We start from the raw sequence: 17,220 nt of genomic DNA, 5'->3' as shown, positions 1-17,220 counted from the left end.
GATGCCTTATACTAAATAGACCTCAATTAGCTTGCTATTATACATTATGTGACAGCCACTCTCTGAGAATTCAAGCAGGCGTCATTTTCACTTTACCAATAATGTTAGCAATTGAATGTAGGACCTTTTGCCTACATGGCATGTGCCCCCTTCTCCCCATTTTTTCTGTGGAATTGCATGAGAAAAATCCTTCAAAGAAATACTTACTCTGACACAAATCCCATGATGTGCCATGACACTCATTCTGTAGTGCATTTAGCATGACACTTCTAAGTGTTTTTGATTAGCATTTTGCTTCCTTAGGTAGAGCGATGTCTTGAGAGCCAGCTGCAGGCCGTTTGGCTCTGTGAGAAAGAATTCTTCAGGGAAGGCGGCAAGTGAGTCTAGAGCTATTTAGGGCCCAGAGATAATGTTTCACAATTTTAAAAATCCACCAAGTAATCATGAAGGCTAAGATAAAGTTGACCTCAATAGAGCTTAGAGATCTCTGATAATATCTAGCCAACAGAAAGTGATCCCCTTGGTGGAACAGAGAGAGTATTCCTTTCAATATTGTACTTTTCAAACTTAGTTTTTTAAAATAGTTTTTCCACATCAACTTTTTTATTACAGAGAAATTTCATGTGTTGCAGAATGCATGAGGTTACATAGTTTTCTACAGTTGAAAGAATTTGTGGAAAGAGAAACACTGAAGTTAAGAATATTTTTTTTTGTAAGAATGTATTCTTAAAGCTGGGGATTACTTGAAAGAAAATAAACACATATGATTTATTTAAGGAAAAAAGGTAATGGGAAAGCCTAAATTATTTCAGTCTATGGATAGCTAAGAGCCAGTAATGTGATCTTCTCTATTATGGAAAGAGAGTAAACCATAAAAAGAATCTGAAATGCACAGGGCAGAATCAGGGGAAAAAGAGAAAGAAAAGGATGAAAAGTCTGAGAACATTGGTTTAATTTTAAATCAGATGTTTTATATATATATAGAAAGAAATAACAAAGGAAGCTGTTTAGACAAAGAAAAGAGATGAAAATGAAGAGTCTGTCTGCTAACCATCTTTACACAGGGGTGGGTTACTGGGGGTTCGCAGGGTTTCAGGAGAACCTCTAGCTAAGATTCTGTGCAGTTTGGAGAACCCCAAATCCCAACCCTGGCTGGGTCCGCCCACCCCTCCCCTCCCCTCCCCTCCCAGGAGTTCCCATCCAGCCCATTTTGGATGCAGGTAAGTGCAGGGCACGCGCGAAGGCTCAGGGAGGGTGAAAACGGGACTACCGGAAGTTCAGGAAGGCCGAAAGTGGGCCCATTTCCATTTCCAGTCTCCAGAGGGCTCTGGAGCCCTCTGGAGGCTGGAAGCTCTACCCCTGTCTTTACATGAATTGCTCATAGTGATCATTGGTCTACAGCAGGGGTGGGTTCTACTTACCTTTACTACAGGTTCGCAATGGGGCTGCATGCACAGAAGCACTTTGGTGACATTGGGGTCGGTGGACGGAGCCTCCCACCGGTTTTATTACCGGTTCTATAGAACCGGTGCAAACCAGGGGCAACCCACCACTGGTCTACAGGTGTAGAAAGAAGGTGCCTGCAACGTTGAATTACAAAAGCCAGGAACATACTGTTGAATACTACATATGCCCACTGCTTTCTTGCTGAAGAAGCTTTTTCTTGAAGAATTTCTTGTAAATTCTAAGGCATGTCCACAGTTACTTTATATTCTTAGAATATAAGATAGGACAGGATGATAAAGAAAAAGGGCACTGGAATATCCCAAAGATTTCTTTCCTTCCTCCCCCAAACATGTCATACATTATAACACATGAAATGGTTTCATATTAGAAATATATAGGTCTCTCCTCCCTCCCTCCCACCCATCCACCCAGGATGCATTCTGGGACTGCATTCAAGTGTGTGTAGAAATGTCCTCGGACTTGATCTGTGACTGTGAACAAGAGACAGAAAAATGCCTGAACAAGGGCCAGGAATAAAGAGATGACATCATAAGAATACAATGAATTAGTTTTCTATATAACTTGCTGGGAGGCAAAGTGTAATTTGAAAACACCTGATGTCATAGCATAATTGGTGAAGTGAGTTCAGTTCCAGAGAATTATAAACAATAACCATGCGGTGAGGAATTTACAGTGCAAATTGGATAAAGACCAAACTATGCTAATAGTGCCTGGCTATTCTTGTATTTTTTTTATTGTGTTAGCAATGGATTTAAGAATGATTGCTTTGCTCATGAGCTGGAAATAAATTGAATATCCAAAACAACCCCTAGTGGACATTAATAAATTACCATTGCCTTAATAGAAGTTTTATATGCAGGGTCAGATTTCCCTACATTTTAGGAAAGGTAATAGTTGCTTTTAAAGCTTTTATTTTCATGGGTGATTCATATTAGGCCTTTATACCTCATGCAAAATTCAACTTGAATTGGAGTTTGAATCAAATCAAAGCATCAGAACTCATAAGGGTTGGATTTTCAAACTTTAACTTGTATTAGATTTTACTATTATAATCAGACATCTTAAATTAATAAAATCAATAGTTCAGAGTGCCTAATTTACCTTTCACCATCCAATAGTTATTTTGGAAATGATTCTGGGTATGCTAATCTGGTTTTATCTCCTTTCTCTCCAAAAGCAGAAATTATCCCAACTTAGAGGTTGGATCTGAGATGCGTTAAAGGGCCTTAGCAGACATGGAAAAAAATGGCAAATTGGTTCAGAAACAGGCCAAAATGAATTCAGTGTTAGAAAATAACCAACATTGTGTATCCATGCAGCATTTAAAAAATGAGGTGAAAGAATATCACACACTGGTTCACAGTTTGCAGGATTCAATTTTTAAAACTGGTACTTTTACTGAGTATGAACTGAATGCAACCAAAGAAAAGCAAGGTCTGAGGCAATAGGCGCGAAAATCACATATAGAAAGCATCCTTAAAACCCTCCCCCCAATCATCCAGTCAGGATTATCCAATCCACATCCCCCCCCAGGGGTCATGTGGGGTGCAGCTTCCGATGGTGCTATCCTCCTGGTATGCCCCGACGGTTGACCTTGAGTGGTTATCAGCGCTCTAACCAGCTTCAGAGAAAACGCTGAGGAAAACTTTCTGCCCTCTTCTCCACCAGCTCACTTCCCCGCTCCCAGACATTCAAACAGCTCCCCCTGTTACAATGGCAGCTGAGCAAGCAAGCAATAAAAAGGCGGAGGCTGACAAAGATGTACTTTGCTTTCCACAAGGTTTACCAGCCAGAGTCAAAGAAAAGAATGGGGATCTCCAGATGTAGCCAAAGAGAAAACATGACTCAGAGGATGGAGCTAACATTCTAATCTAAACAATGAATTGAGAAAGTATAAAGAGCACATATCAATATAATGCTGCATTCAAGTCAGTACAAATCAGAGATTGTCACATAAATTTAAAAATTGGATAGCATATATTTACACAAATAATTTGATTAAGACAACTGATAATTACAGATAGATTGTTTAATTGTGGTTTGTTGACTAACTCACCTTTGGCTATGTTTTACAATGTTTATTGTTGCCTATCTACCAAGTAAATCGTAGTTTAGTGTAATGTGTGATCTCTTTCAGTCTTAGCTTAATCAATTTCATAGGACTGTTATAAGGACCAAGCGGGTACTAGGAATGGGGGAAGCAACCCTGTTCCTGTTGAAGAAGTTAAGAAATAATAAGAAATAATGTACCATGAACCATCTTCCCTTCATATAAATATATTGACAGTCTGCTTCACCTGTCCTAAAATCCTTTCCTGATTGGCTGTTATACCGCTCCTTCATTGCCACTGTATGGTATTTCCCTTGCCTTCTTCATTGTTTTCACTCCCCTCACCTGATTATGAAAATAACGTCCCTTTTTAGGAACAAGAAAATAATATTTATACTATGAAATGTGTTTATTGTAACTTTCCATTCCATATATTCATTCAGTTTGCCTTCTTAGCAAATAATTTCAGGTCCTATCTCTTTTAGAGCTGAGATTTCTATAGAATATTTTCTTTCTTGCTAAGTGCCTGAAATTGAGTGAAAAAACTAAAGTCTTAATTTGAATGCCTTCATCAACATGTCTATGTAGTTTTTTAAGAGAAAAAAAAAGAAAGTATGTGATTTGCCAAGGCCTTTTCCTGTGATGTTTTTCAATTTCTCAATCTATCTCATAATATAATTTCTCATTTCTGGGCACTGAAAAGAAGCAATTAATTATTCAGTCTCTTCTTCACTTAATGATCTGTGGAATTTGACAGTATTAAACTTCTTGTAGAGCTTGATTCATGTTTAATCTAATTATGTCAAAAAATAAAGCCTTGCCTAAATTGGAACATTCGATCTAGCATTAATTGAGAGCTTCTCTGCAGTGAAACTTGGATCCTTTAAAATGTCCGCTATTCTATGTCTGTCTCTTCATTAAATTACAGGAAAATAAAAATCAGATTTTTAATTGTAAGGACATTTTATTTATTTTTGTTTGTTTTACAAATGTATATGCTGCCTCAGAGTCTCTGACCAGTTTTCAGTCTTGAAAATAATACCAAAAATTATTTTAAAATATACAACCAAACTAAATTCATAATACATATATAAAAAAGGAAAAGCTGGATGCTGAACGTAGCAGCGATGGAACCTCACAATCCAAAGGCCTGGTGGAAAGGATATCATCAGCAGGGAAAGATGTCCCATAGAGTTGGAGTGGCTACTGAGAAAGGCTGCCTTCAAATTCCCACCTTCTTACCCTGTTTTCCCCAAAATAAGACATCCCCTGATAATAAGACCAATTGGGCTTTTGAGTGCATGGCAATAAGGCCAAGTGCTTATTTCAGGGTTCAAAAAAATATAAGACAGGGTCTTATTTTCTGGGAAACACAGTAACTGTCAGGGAGTGGCACATTCTTCTGAACTGAAAGCACAGGGCGATACTTTCAGGTGATCTAGTTTGGTGTAGTGGAGAAGGTGCTGGCCTGGAAACCAAGAGACTATGGGTTCTAGTCCCTCCTTAGGCATGAAAGCTGTCAGGGTGACTTTGGCCAATCACTCTCTCTCTGGGCAACCCATTTCACAAGATTGTAGAAGTGGAGAAATAAGGAGGAGTACTGTATTAGTATGTTTGCCACCTTGAGTTGCTTATGAATCAAGACAGGATAAAAATCAATAAATCTAATAATGGACAGGTTCTACTCAACGAAAATGATTCCAAAAACACAGCCAAGGCCATAGAGAACTTTATAGCTGATTCTCAGCACTTTGAACTGTGCTCTAAGCTTTGGGGGGAGAAATGAAATGTCCACAAGACAGAGCTAAAATAGTTCTGTGATGCCAACAATACTGATGCAGCAATTTCCTTTTCCAAATAATCTTCAGAAACAGCATCAAATAAGCACACTACAGTAATTTGAATGCAAGATAATTAGTGACTGTTGCCAAAATATTCTGTTTCAGAAATGTTTGCATTGGGGCAAACTTTTTCCTGCCCGTAGCTATTCAAATAGGAGCCATAAATCCAGGAAAAAATCTCAGATCTGGTAAAATGCCACCTAGCCAAGAGCCATTGTTTGAGCTACCATGGAGCTATGTGATTTGGGCACAAATAGCTGCCTCATTTTGCTGGAATTTAATTAGAGCTCAATTTCAAATCCAGGGATCCACATATTCAATCCACGCATAACATTCTCCAAATAATATTCAAAAGACTATTTTGATCCCTAAAACAGAAATAGATTCAGAAGCTCATGATTATATTTATTCAGAGACTAGACTGTAGAATACTGCATGTTACTTTTAGTATTGGTTAGACACTGATTTCATCTAACACAAATCATGGGTGAAGCTCACCTTTGCTTTCATTCAAGAGAAAGTGTTCTGCCAATAAAGTCTATTCTAGATGTCTGGGAAGACCAGCATTGTATGGAAGTCCAAAAACTGTATCTATATCCCTCATCTGTCCACCCAAATATATGAGGTTAAACTGTCCCTGTTCCCAACACCATTGTCCTTTTTTCCCCATTCTAAATGTAATATATCTGGCTGTAGACCTACTTCTACAGCTTGTCCTGCTGTTTGCTCTTACTTTGCTTGCCATTTGATCTTGGATAATAGAATTTTTTTTATTGGCCAAGTGTGATTGGACACACAAGGAATTTGTCTTGGTGCATATGCTCTCAATGTACATAAAAGAAAAGATACGTTCACCAAGAATCATAAGGTACAACACTTATTGATAGTCATAGGCAGGGGTGAAATGCTCCCAGTTCGGACCGGATCACCTGATCCGGTAGCGATGGTGGCGGGTGGTTCGGAGAATCGGTAGCAAACATCCCTGCCCCCCCCCACCGTGCCCAGCTGAGCAGTGCAATCATCAGAGGCTTTTTTTTTTTTTAAGCATTTTTTCTACAACCTCTTCGGCTGAAAAAATGCTTTTAAAAGTAAAAAAAAAAGCCTCTGATGATCGCGTGGCTTAGCTGGAATCGTCAGAAGCTTTTAAAAGAAAAAAAAGCCTCTGCCGATCAGGCAACTCGGCTGGGATTGTCAGAGGCTTTTAAAAGCATTTTTTTTAACAACCTCTGTGGCTGGTTCCCAAATGAATAACAAATATCCAGTGATAAATGTCTAAGCTTCACTAGCACTGATGATGTTACCTAGTTTGGGTAATGAAACATCTGCAAAAAAACAAGCAAGCTCAGAGAACAACAAGGACCCTTCATTTCAACCCTGAGCTGCAAGCATTCTCCTGTATTATAAGCATCTGTATTCTGTACCAACTGAAGCTTTTGAACCATCATTACAAAGAGGCCTATCTCAAATGAATTTCAGTCTATAGCCTGAACAGAACCCCAGTATAAGTAGCTAAGACACTATGTCACTCCTATAGAATCATAGCTAGTAGGCCATTCCCAGATACCAAAGGCAATAGCCTTTAAGATAAGATTTGAGGATCCCAACCTCTGAATATTATAAATCAGGGGTGTCAAACTCAATTTCATTAAGGGCCTATCACGGTTGTGTTTGACTTCTGGGGTGGGTGTGGCCAGGGTGGGCGTGGCCAGATCGATGTCACTCATGTCGGGGGTGCCTGTGGTGGCCCGAGCGCTCTGCCAGTGAAAATGGGATCCTTAGCTCAGTTTTCGGCTGTGACGGGCTCCTGTAACCCTCTGCCAGTGAAAATGGAATTTGGGAGGGCCTCAAGTGGCCCTCCGAAGCTCCGTTTTTGCTGGCAGAGGCACTGCGGGCCACTCCTTTGCTGCTTCTAGGGCGTCCCCACAGGCCAGATCTAAGCACCCTGCGGTCCAGATTCGGCCCCCGGGCCTTGGATTTGATACCCCTGTTATAAATGGATTAGTGTGTCCTAAACACTTTTACCCAGATGTATTGATTTCCTCATCCACAGTATCTCTGTACCATCTAGGTGTCCAAAGACATTTCAAACTAGTATGAATTTATTTCATTGCTACGCAACCCACTTTGTATTCCAGTATGATAATGATAGCTACTTTAAGAGAGTAAAAGGAATAGAGAAGTTCTACAGATTTGTTCCAGAATTCATACAGTCATGGCACAGCATTCTCACTGGGATCATTTTTAATGAAGGCAGTATATGATATTGAGAAATTAGTTGCAGTAAAGTTGTAGCATGGAGTATTTTTCTTGCATATTTGGAAATGTACAATTAGCAGTCTACCTTTGAAATGGGAACAGGTCTGCAGCTCTGCAGCTCTGCATGTAAAAATTTGGTTCTTAGCATTTCTGAGGAGGGCTGGGAAAAACATTGTGATATGGTAGACAACTACTGTCAAAATAAACTGTAAAGACAATTCTGATCTGGATCTGAACAGAGCAATGGTTGAAGAGCTTCCTATATTCTCAGCAAAAAAGCATACTATAAGAAAAAGAAAAAGAAAATTGCATTCCTGGCTCTTAACCACCTAAGTATACTTAGCCTGCAATCAGAATTTACCGGAACTTGTATTTAGAAGTTTAAAATTCTATATGCTTTTGCCCAGTTGTTTCTAGGATAGTGACAACTCTAGCTGATTTTGCCATGCTGTGCTCTATTCTACTGTTTTCCTTTGAAGAAATAAAAGGCAATACAAGAATTTTTTTTTTAATCTTGTGCTGCATATTCTGGGCACTTTACATCCAACACTAGTTTTTTAAGCACAAAAAAGACATAAATATGTCACCAGGCCTCCCACAGCCTACAGTAGAATTAATCACACTGATTATACACTTCCAAAAAAGGAGATGCTCTGTCTACTTACAACTTCTTGGAGGCCTTCTGTGAACTGTCAAGGCTTAAAATTGCCAATTTCTACCTCATCAGCTAAGTTGTCTCCAAATACTTAAGGAGACAGAGTGCTTTGAACAAGACACCAGGATGCTGGAAATATTTCCACATAGGGTTGCCTTCAAAGGATATTATGCATTTCTGAGTGGGTTAACCAAAAAGCTAATTGTTTCAGTTCAAAAACACTGCATGTTACATGTTGGCATTTGTGCCTCACAAAAAAAAACTTATCATTCTGGTTATCAAGGAGCCTTTTTGATATGGGGTGCCATTGGTATACAATTTTACGTTATTATTATTTTTTTTTTAAAAAAAACTTTAATTGGAGTGTAAGCATAGAAATGTTTTTTAAGGTTTTACTTTATCATAAGGTGACCAGACGTCCCGCTTTTGGTGGGACAGTCCCGCTTTTGAGCAATTTGTCCCGCGTCCCGCGGCGTTTTAAAAAAGTCCCGATTTTTCATTCTGCCTCTTGAGTCCTGGCTGCCTCCTGAATCCCCGCTGATGGCTAGAGGGAAAAAAAACTGTTTAAACTCTTGCCGCGGGGCTTCAAAGGGCCGACCTACAGCTGATCAGTGTTAAAAAAAAATGAGTAGAAAAAACAGCCCCTGTTAACAGCTTCCGCTAGGTTAATTAGCTGCAAAAAGCTGCAAAAAGTTCCTGGAGCAGATTTTTTTCCCCCTACCTATGCTGAAAACAAAGGCGAAAGCGAAAGTAAAGCTGCAACCTGACAAAATGAGGCAGAGAGAGATTTCTTTCTTTTTCTTTTTCTTTTTCCTCACCAAAAAAGGTAGGTACAAAACTGCAAACAATGGGAAATTTTGGGCAAAAGAGGAGAGTTCAAGATTTTAAAACACAAAAGAAAAAAAGCTCTATTTAACTAGGGAATTGTAATAATTGAGATACTATTAATAATTGTATATTGTGTTGAAAGCAGAAATGGTTAAGTTGTGGTTTGGAGGAATATATGGGGGAAATTATTTGGTTTATTATTATTGGTAAATATAATTAATTGATTTGTAAGAAATTGGATTGCATGGAAATAATTGGAATATTCATGTTCATATTGATTAATATACAAAAAAGATAGTTATATAACTAATTGATTTATATTAAAATGTTGAATTTGTATTAAACAACTGTATTACATAATTACATAATTAACCATGTGAGGATGGATATAAAAATAGATGACAATGGGAAGGGGTATAATATAGAATAGAAGGGAAAAATTGAATTTGATTAAGGTTAGAATTTGATTAAGATTCATGAGGATGAAGGGTAATATTGTTTTTTTAAAAAAATAGATGAGGAATAAATATGGCAAAAAGGAAATATAGAAATTGTAAATTTAATTGAAATGACTAAACGCTGTTTAAATTTGTGAACCAGCCAAATATTCTGTTCAAAGAAAATACATTGTATGTTTGTATGTGTGTTTCTAATTATTGCTATTTATTCATATTTGTTCTCTTTTATTCTTTAAAGTTTAACAATTCATTCTTAATATCTTTATATTTGCTTGGGGTTGGCTTTCTTCCCTTTCATCTTTTTTATTGTACAGCAATCTTTCTCCTCAAACCTACCACCACTCTCTTTTCTTTCCTTCTTACTTTCTCTTTCCCCCACCCTCTTTTTCTCCTCCCTACTTCCTCTTCCTTTCTCCTTCTCCTCCTCTCTTCCTCCCTCTCTTACCCTCACTCCTACTCTAATTTCCATTCCTTCATCCCTCTCTATTGCTGTATCCTTTAATGCATATGGACTACTCAGAGGGCTGAAAAAGTTATTTTTGACTGGTCCTCACACTTTTGACCAGTCCTCGAACTTATGACTGTCCTCACATTTTACATTTTTGCCCTATCTTGTCATCATGGTGAAGAGAAGCAGTTGTGAAATGAGTGACATGGTTGTTAAGAATGCTGCATGGGCATAAATGTGAGGATGGTCATAAGTGTGAGGACCAGTCAAAAGTGCGAGGACCTGTCAGAAATGACTTTTTTCAGCCCTCTGGTTAGTCCTTTTGTGCATATGGACTACTCAGAGGGCTGAAAAAGTTATTTTTGACTGGTCCTCACACTTTTGACCAGTCCTCGAACTTACGACTGTCCTCACATTTTACGTTTTTGCCCTATCTTGTCACCATGGTGAAGAGAAGCAGTTGTGAAATGAGTGACATGGTTGTTAAGAATACTGCATGGGCATAAATGTGAGGATGGTCATAAGTGTGAGGACCAGTCAAAAGTGCGAGGACCTGTCAGAAATGACTTTTCAGCCCTCTGAGTAGTCCCTATACACATAGCCATGGCCACCCGGTCACATGACCAGCTAGCCACGCCCACCCAGTCACATGGCCTCCAAGCCACACCCACACAATAAGTCACGCCCACAATGGTGTCCTTCTTACCAATGTTAAAATCTGTTCACCTTACCCTATACACATAGCCATGGCCACCCGGTCACATGACCAGCTAGCCACGCCCACCCAGTCACATGACCAGCTAGCCATGCCCACCCAGTCACATGACCAGCTAGCCACGCCCACAAAATAAGCCACGCCCACAATGTCCCTCTTTACCAATGTTAAAATCTGGTCACCTTACTTTATCATGTAATGTAAAGTTGACTTGTGGAATTCACTGTCACAAGAAGTGATGAAAGCCATTCAGATGGCCTTAAAAGATAATTAGCTGTGTCCCAAAGGTGCATTTTCAGGAGGCAACTGGGCTTTCTTGTTTTTTCTTTGCTGTGGTGGCTAAATATTATATCCAGGTCAAAACCATAATGGTTTTGAATAGATCTTCAAGCAACAGAGTGCAAGGGTCATTGCCTCAAATCCTACTTGTGAACTTCTCAGGTGCATCAATTTAGCCAGTACAGACCCAATGCTAGATTTTTTTTGGCCACTATCAGCTCTATTAAGACTCTTCTTGCATTATGTTTCATATATTTTATAACTCTTGAGATATACTTTGTAGTGAGGATAACTATGGATTGCTCTTAATTGTTTGCTTGTTTGTAAGTTTATAAAATGTCCTTGTTTACTTATTTACCTGAGCAGGAGGTTGGACTAGAAGGCCTCCAAGGTCCCTTCATACTCTCTTATTCCGTCATTCTTATTCTGTTTATTAAAGTTATTTGCAAAGCAGTCATTGTAAGAATGGCAGGAGAGGAAAAAAATAACAGCTGGAATAAAAATTGAAGATTAAAAAAATCAGGTATATAAACAACATATTTTGTTATCTGAAAGTAAAGAAGATTTAAAAGAGTACATTGGGAAAGTAAAATTGGAAAGTGAATATTAAGAAAACAAAGATAACATCCTCCAATATGTATAGAATATTGACAGAAAAGAGGATAGTTTGTTTTTGATTCAAGAATAGGTAAAGATGGACAGCATATAGCAAAGGTCTTTGGAGATAAAAAAAAATACAAGTATTGGGAGCAATTATTTTAGATTTATAGTTAATAAATGAGACAATCTAGAAAAAGTAATTGACCATCCATGCATTTCTTGAAGCCATGGATTAGTCCAGTAGTGAGTTTCAAATCCCGTTGCTACCTGTTCGCTCGTGGATGTGTGTGCGCTCACGCATGCGCGCAATGCTTCTATGCAGAGACATCCGGGCAGGTGGGCGGAGCCTCCCATCGCTGCCGCTACTGGTTCACCCGATCTGGGGCAAACCGGTAGCAACTCACCACTGGAATAGTCCCTGTTGATGTAAGAATGACCACTTCAGAAGGAATAGTAGGTACATTCTATAGCATCTCTCTATACTAAATACTACAATGGTGTTCTGTTCACAGGACTGCCCATGCCAAAGCCAAGTCAGAAGGTGCAGAACAAGCAGCTATAGCAGCTAACAGTGAATCCATGTTAGCCAGGTCGATGGCCAGAGAATTGTCTCCAGACTTCTATCAGCCAGGTAAGAAATGAATCATCCTAGTTTTTAATTACTGACTTTAATCTACACATTGGTTGGTGAGCTGTGTAAAACCAACAAACAAGTTAACATTTGCCGTATGTGGCAATATGGAATGTGAAGATTTTACAAAAAGCAGCCATCTCTATAATCTTTAGTGAAGCTTCTGAGAAAAAGCATGGGTCATTGTCATTATTTTTCTGGTCTACCATTCCAGGGCTTTTAGTTCTGCTTGAGTCCAGACCATTATTTCAGCAGTGTATCTTCTGACTGGAATTGCCCAGATGTTAATTGCCTTGATGGTATTTCCTCCACTGAATTTGGACTTTAAGATCTTTTTCACACTCATGATGTATTCACTGCTAACCTTCTTGACTTCAATGTGCTCGATATTGTCAGCTTGAAGGATTTTTCCCTATTTTTCCCTATTTTCCCTTATTGTCCAGTCCAAACTCCATTGTAATATTTATTTATATTACTATACACATCTATTTCTTTATATATTATTATCCATGTATTCCCAAGCAATAAACGTAATGTCCAAATGAGGTCTAAAATTAACCAGCTGCATCACTAAGTCAGAAGAAAAGTCACAGCTTGGAGTTTTGAAGACACAGAATGTCTAATGGAAAAAAGAGAAATCAATTTAATAGTGGTGTGAGCCCCTATTGAATGCTCATTTTGTGCATGTGAAAAACAATTTTATTCAATCATTCAGACTTTCATTCAATCAAACCCTGGATAAATATCCACAGCCCCGGAGATTTTGCTACTCATAATATTGGGGTGGAAAGGGCATAGCAACATTTTGCTACTATTTTCTTATATTTTTATCATGCAATGTTAGTTCATTTTGGGTAGTTTCGTTTCCATGATTCTTTTCTATAAGTAAACTGAAATAGATGACCATTTCCTAATGTGTTTACATCTTTGGTTGCTTTAGTCTAGATCCATTTTATTAGATTTATATTTTTCAATATTCATGCTATTTATTTGCATTCATTTTTTTTCTAGCATGTATTGTGCTCATCCAGGACCTTAGCATTCTTTCCAAAATTGATTGCCAATGGTCTGTGAAGCTGCAGTCTCATTTGCACTTGTCTGGGAATAAGGTTACTGAACAAAGCCAAGTTTACTTTTGAATAATCAACAGCAAGCGTGTACTCTTAATCTACTATTTTATCTGCTGTGCTAAAGGAGGAGTCAAGTAGCGGATAGTGATCTCTGAGCACACTCCCTGCCAACTCAGAGAGTGACTATTCTATATGAATAGGGCTAATGTCTTTTGTAAGACAGAAGAAGCATATCTTTTATTAGAAAATTGCCACCACACAGTTTTATCAGAAAAACAATACCCACAAAATAACACAGCAACTTTACTTTGCAGTGAAAGAAAATAGATATTGACTCCGATATCCTGCTTGTTCTAGTTTTTGTATTTTCAAACATTAAGGCTTTAGCTTAACCTTTTCTCTGAAATAGTTTTAAATATACAGTATGAATTGCATTTACAAATTGATATATATTCCATGTCCAACCAGTATGTATGTGCACATACATAAGGAAACCTTTGGGATTTAATCAGCAAATGAATGGTCTATGTCAGTGATGGCTAACTTCTTCCGGACCGAGTGCCCAAAGGGCACTGCACAACGCCCCCCCCCAAATGCAATACACGCATGATCCCTGTGCCAATGCGCCCCTGCATGTGCCCCACCCCCTGCACATGCGTGCACCCTCCACATCCCTGTGCATGTGCGTGCCCCCCTACCCCCCCCGCATGCATGCATGCACAGCCTCTGCACACGCCACACCCACACGCGCATGTGCAGCAGAGACCCGAAGACCAGCTGGCCAACAGGAGGCGCACTCATATGCGCAGTAGAGCTGAACTGGGGCAACGGCTTGCATGCCATCAGAGAGGCCGCTGCATGCCACCTCTGGCATGCGTGCCATAGGTTCACCATCACGGGTCTATGCTTTAATTCAGAATTCCCCAATCTTTCCAGCTTTGTGGACTGGTGGGGATGGTGGAGAGGATGGTTCTGCGTGAGTGGCCAACAAGTGCGCGCATGCGTGTGTGCAGCTCCATTTGCACAAGCAGTGTGCTTGCACACCTACACTTATGCAAATGATGTGCACATGCACACGCTCGCCTGCTGCATGGGCAAGTGGGGACGCTTGCCTGTCATTTCCGTGGCCCAGTTGCAAATAGGTCATGACCTACTAGTGGGCTGCGGTCCAGAGGTTGGGGACTCTGTTTTAATTGATTAATCAAAGGGGAAAGCTATGATTTGTGTGCATTTTTGTCATTCATTCAGAGCTGGAAAATGTTGCAGCCTTCATTGCAAAGACCACAGATGGTTAGTCTGCTGAAGGCTATTTTGAGAACTCTGAGCAACTGGTAAAATAGCTTCCAAACAGTCTGCTTGAATCCAGAAATAAATAGCCCTGAATGGGTCTTTTTATGACTGACAGGTGCCTGTAGGCCAAGCAAGCTGGCTAAAATAAAGCTCTCAGGTGTCTCTTCTTCCTGCCCCGCTTTAGTACAAACAGCCAGCAGTATGAAAATCAAACTTTCCAGAATGCATAAATTTGTTGCGTGATATGGTGCAAGTTTATTTAGGAATTAGTTGCTGTAGCATCAAATGGTCATACTCCCAATAAAAGTGCACAAGAACTTGTGCTAAGCATATTGCACAGATTTTGTAATGTTCTAGTTCTTCTAGATCCCACAACTGAGTAACCAGATTTACTTACTTGCCTTTACTTCCTTGCCTGAATCCAACAATATCTCCTCAGAAATATTTTTTCTTCAAAAGATATAACAGAATAAGAGCAAACCACCCAATATCCTTCTCGTGTTTTGGAGTACGTCTCCCATAGGTTGTCACTGACCATGTTGAATGAGTCTGGTGGGAACTTATCCATAGTTGCTTGCCCCTGATATTGGAGTAACCCAATAGTACCCTTCATGATTACTAACCATTGATACCAAACTATAAATTTTTATTACAAGGATCTAGTGTCCATCAGTTGCAAGAGCAAATTCTGGAATGTAATTACAGGTAGTCCTCAACTTGTTTAGTGACTGCTTGAAGTTACAACACACTGAAAAAAGACTTCTGACCAATCCTTGAACTTACAACTGTCATAGCAGCTCCATGATCACATGATCAAAATTCAGGCACTTGGCGACTGAATGTTTGCAGCATCCTGGGGTCACGTGATCACAATTTTTGACCTTCCTGGCTGATGTCCATCAAACAAAGTCAATGGGGGAAGCTGGATCCGCTTAATAAGCTCATGATTCACTTAACAACTGCAGCTTAAAAACTGTGCCAAAAATGGTTGTGTAATTGGATGCAGCTCATTTAACTGCCTTGCTTAGCAACAGAAATTGTGGTCCCAATTGCAGTCATAAGTCGAGGATTATAGTTCATTCTAGAAGGACATGCCCTCATGATGCTGACTTTGTTCCATCCCCAGCCCGCATCAGGGATAATTTACATTGGCCTTTAGCTGCTCCAGTTTAAAGTTAATGTTTTCTGACTTCCCTTAAAACAGCATTTGCTATTTGCTATGAGGATTCACCTACAACAAACGGAAGGCCTGTGGGCTAAATTTGGCCCATGGGATGCTTAGATGTGGCCTGCAGGGCCACCTTGGAAACAGCAAAGGATCAGCCCGTGGTGCCTTTGCCAGTGAAAATGGAATTCAGGAGGGCTGCTCTGTTTTTGCTGGCAGAGGGTTGCAGGAGACTGTCCCAGCCGAAAATGGAGATTGAGAGCCCGTTTCTGCTGGCAGAGCACTGGAGCCACCACAGGCGCCCCTAACACGAGTGATGTCGAGCTGACCACGCCCACCCTGGCCATGTCCCCCCAATACAAACCTGATGCAGCCCTCAATGAAATCGAGTTTGACATCCCTGATCTACAGTACGATGTTAATTATGACTGGGTTCTGTCCAATTTTTATCAGCCTCTTTAAGCTTCTGCCTCTTCACTGACTGAGCACTGGTCCCCATGGCTATTTTGGCTTAGGTTACGGGAAAGACCAGACTCCTGACTTCTTACAGAAGTATCTGCCCACATAATGCCCGACTATGCTTTCCTGAGTGCTTGCCAGATGTTAAATTGTCTCCTTTAAATCCAGATTCACATCTCTTCTGAAAGCAAAAGACCTACATGTTAAAAGAATAAAAAAATGCATAGGAAATTGTAATCAAGAAGCCACAAAACTTCAGAGGTGCACTGAACATTTCGTATGAAGGTTCTGATGAAGCTGAAGTTGATGTTGTGCCATCTAATGATTTGGGTACCCTGCTGTCTTATGTCTCTGGACATGGGCTTTTAGGTCTGGTCCTAGCTACCTTATTTAGAAACTCACTAATGCTGGCGACAGCTGCTGTCTTTTCACCTGCTTCTATCTGCCAATTTGCGGTACTTAATTTCCACCACTTTTCATTTCAATGTTAAACTGAAACATAGTGTTATTCCAAGGAAGACGGTGGAGAAAATGAATTGTTGCCTGCAGAGCCAACATTTTTCATGGAGAATTTAAAGACTGGGTTTGGGGCAGTGAGGCATTGGAGGAATAGTTGCTACAGAAAGTGCTATTGCAAAATAAAAATAAAGAAAATATTTGGGGAACTACTTCAATGATCTTTTCATTGCTGACATTTTAAAGCATGATATTTAGCTCAGCTTACTTCAGTGGTGGGTTTCTACCGGTTCGCCCTGGTTCGGGCAAACCGGTAGTAGCGGCAGCAGGAGGTTCCGCCCACCCGCCCAGACGTCATCATGGACGCTCTGTGCATGCACAGAACATTCTGTGCATGCACAGAAGCAAAGCGAGTGCACACACAAGTGCATTCCCGGTTGCGAACCTGTAGCAAAGGTAAAAGGAACCCACTACTGGCTTACTTTACACAAAGACAGAGGCAGACCTGCATTTTAGAATCTTCATTATTATGCCTATTTTCGCTCTGACATA

General features: G+C 39.8%; 1 protein-coding gene across 1 annotated transcript in view; it reads left to right on the top strand.

Moving 5' to 3' along the window:
• Positions 1-17,220, top strand: part of JPH2 (junctophilin 2) — a 69,050-nt gene that overhangs the window by 37,581 nt on the left and 14,249 nt on the right. Inside the window, exon 3 of the mRNA XM_060689636.2 lies at positions 12,110-12,228. Coding sequence (XP_060545619.2) covers positions 12,110-12,228 — 119 coding nt within the window. The remainder of the gene's footprint in view (positions 1-12,109; positions 12,229-17,220) is intronic.

This window comes from Pantherophis guttatus, chromosome 3 (genome assembly GCF_059756535.1).
Source record: "Pantherophis guttatus breed Tessera chromosome 3, ASM5975653v1, whole genome shotgun sequence".
NCBI lineage: Eukaryota > Metazoa > Chordata > Lepidosauria > Squamata > Colubridae > Pantherophis > Pantherophis guttatus.
The sequence above is the reverse complement of the archived record's forward strand: the minus strand, read 5'-3'. Positions and strand labels throughout refer to the sequence as shown.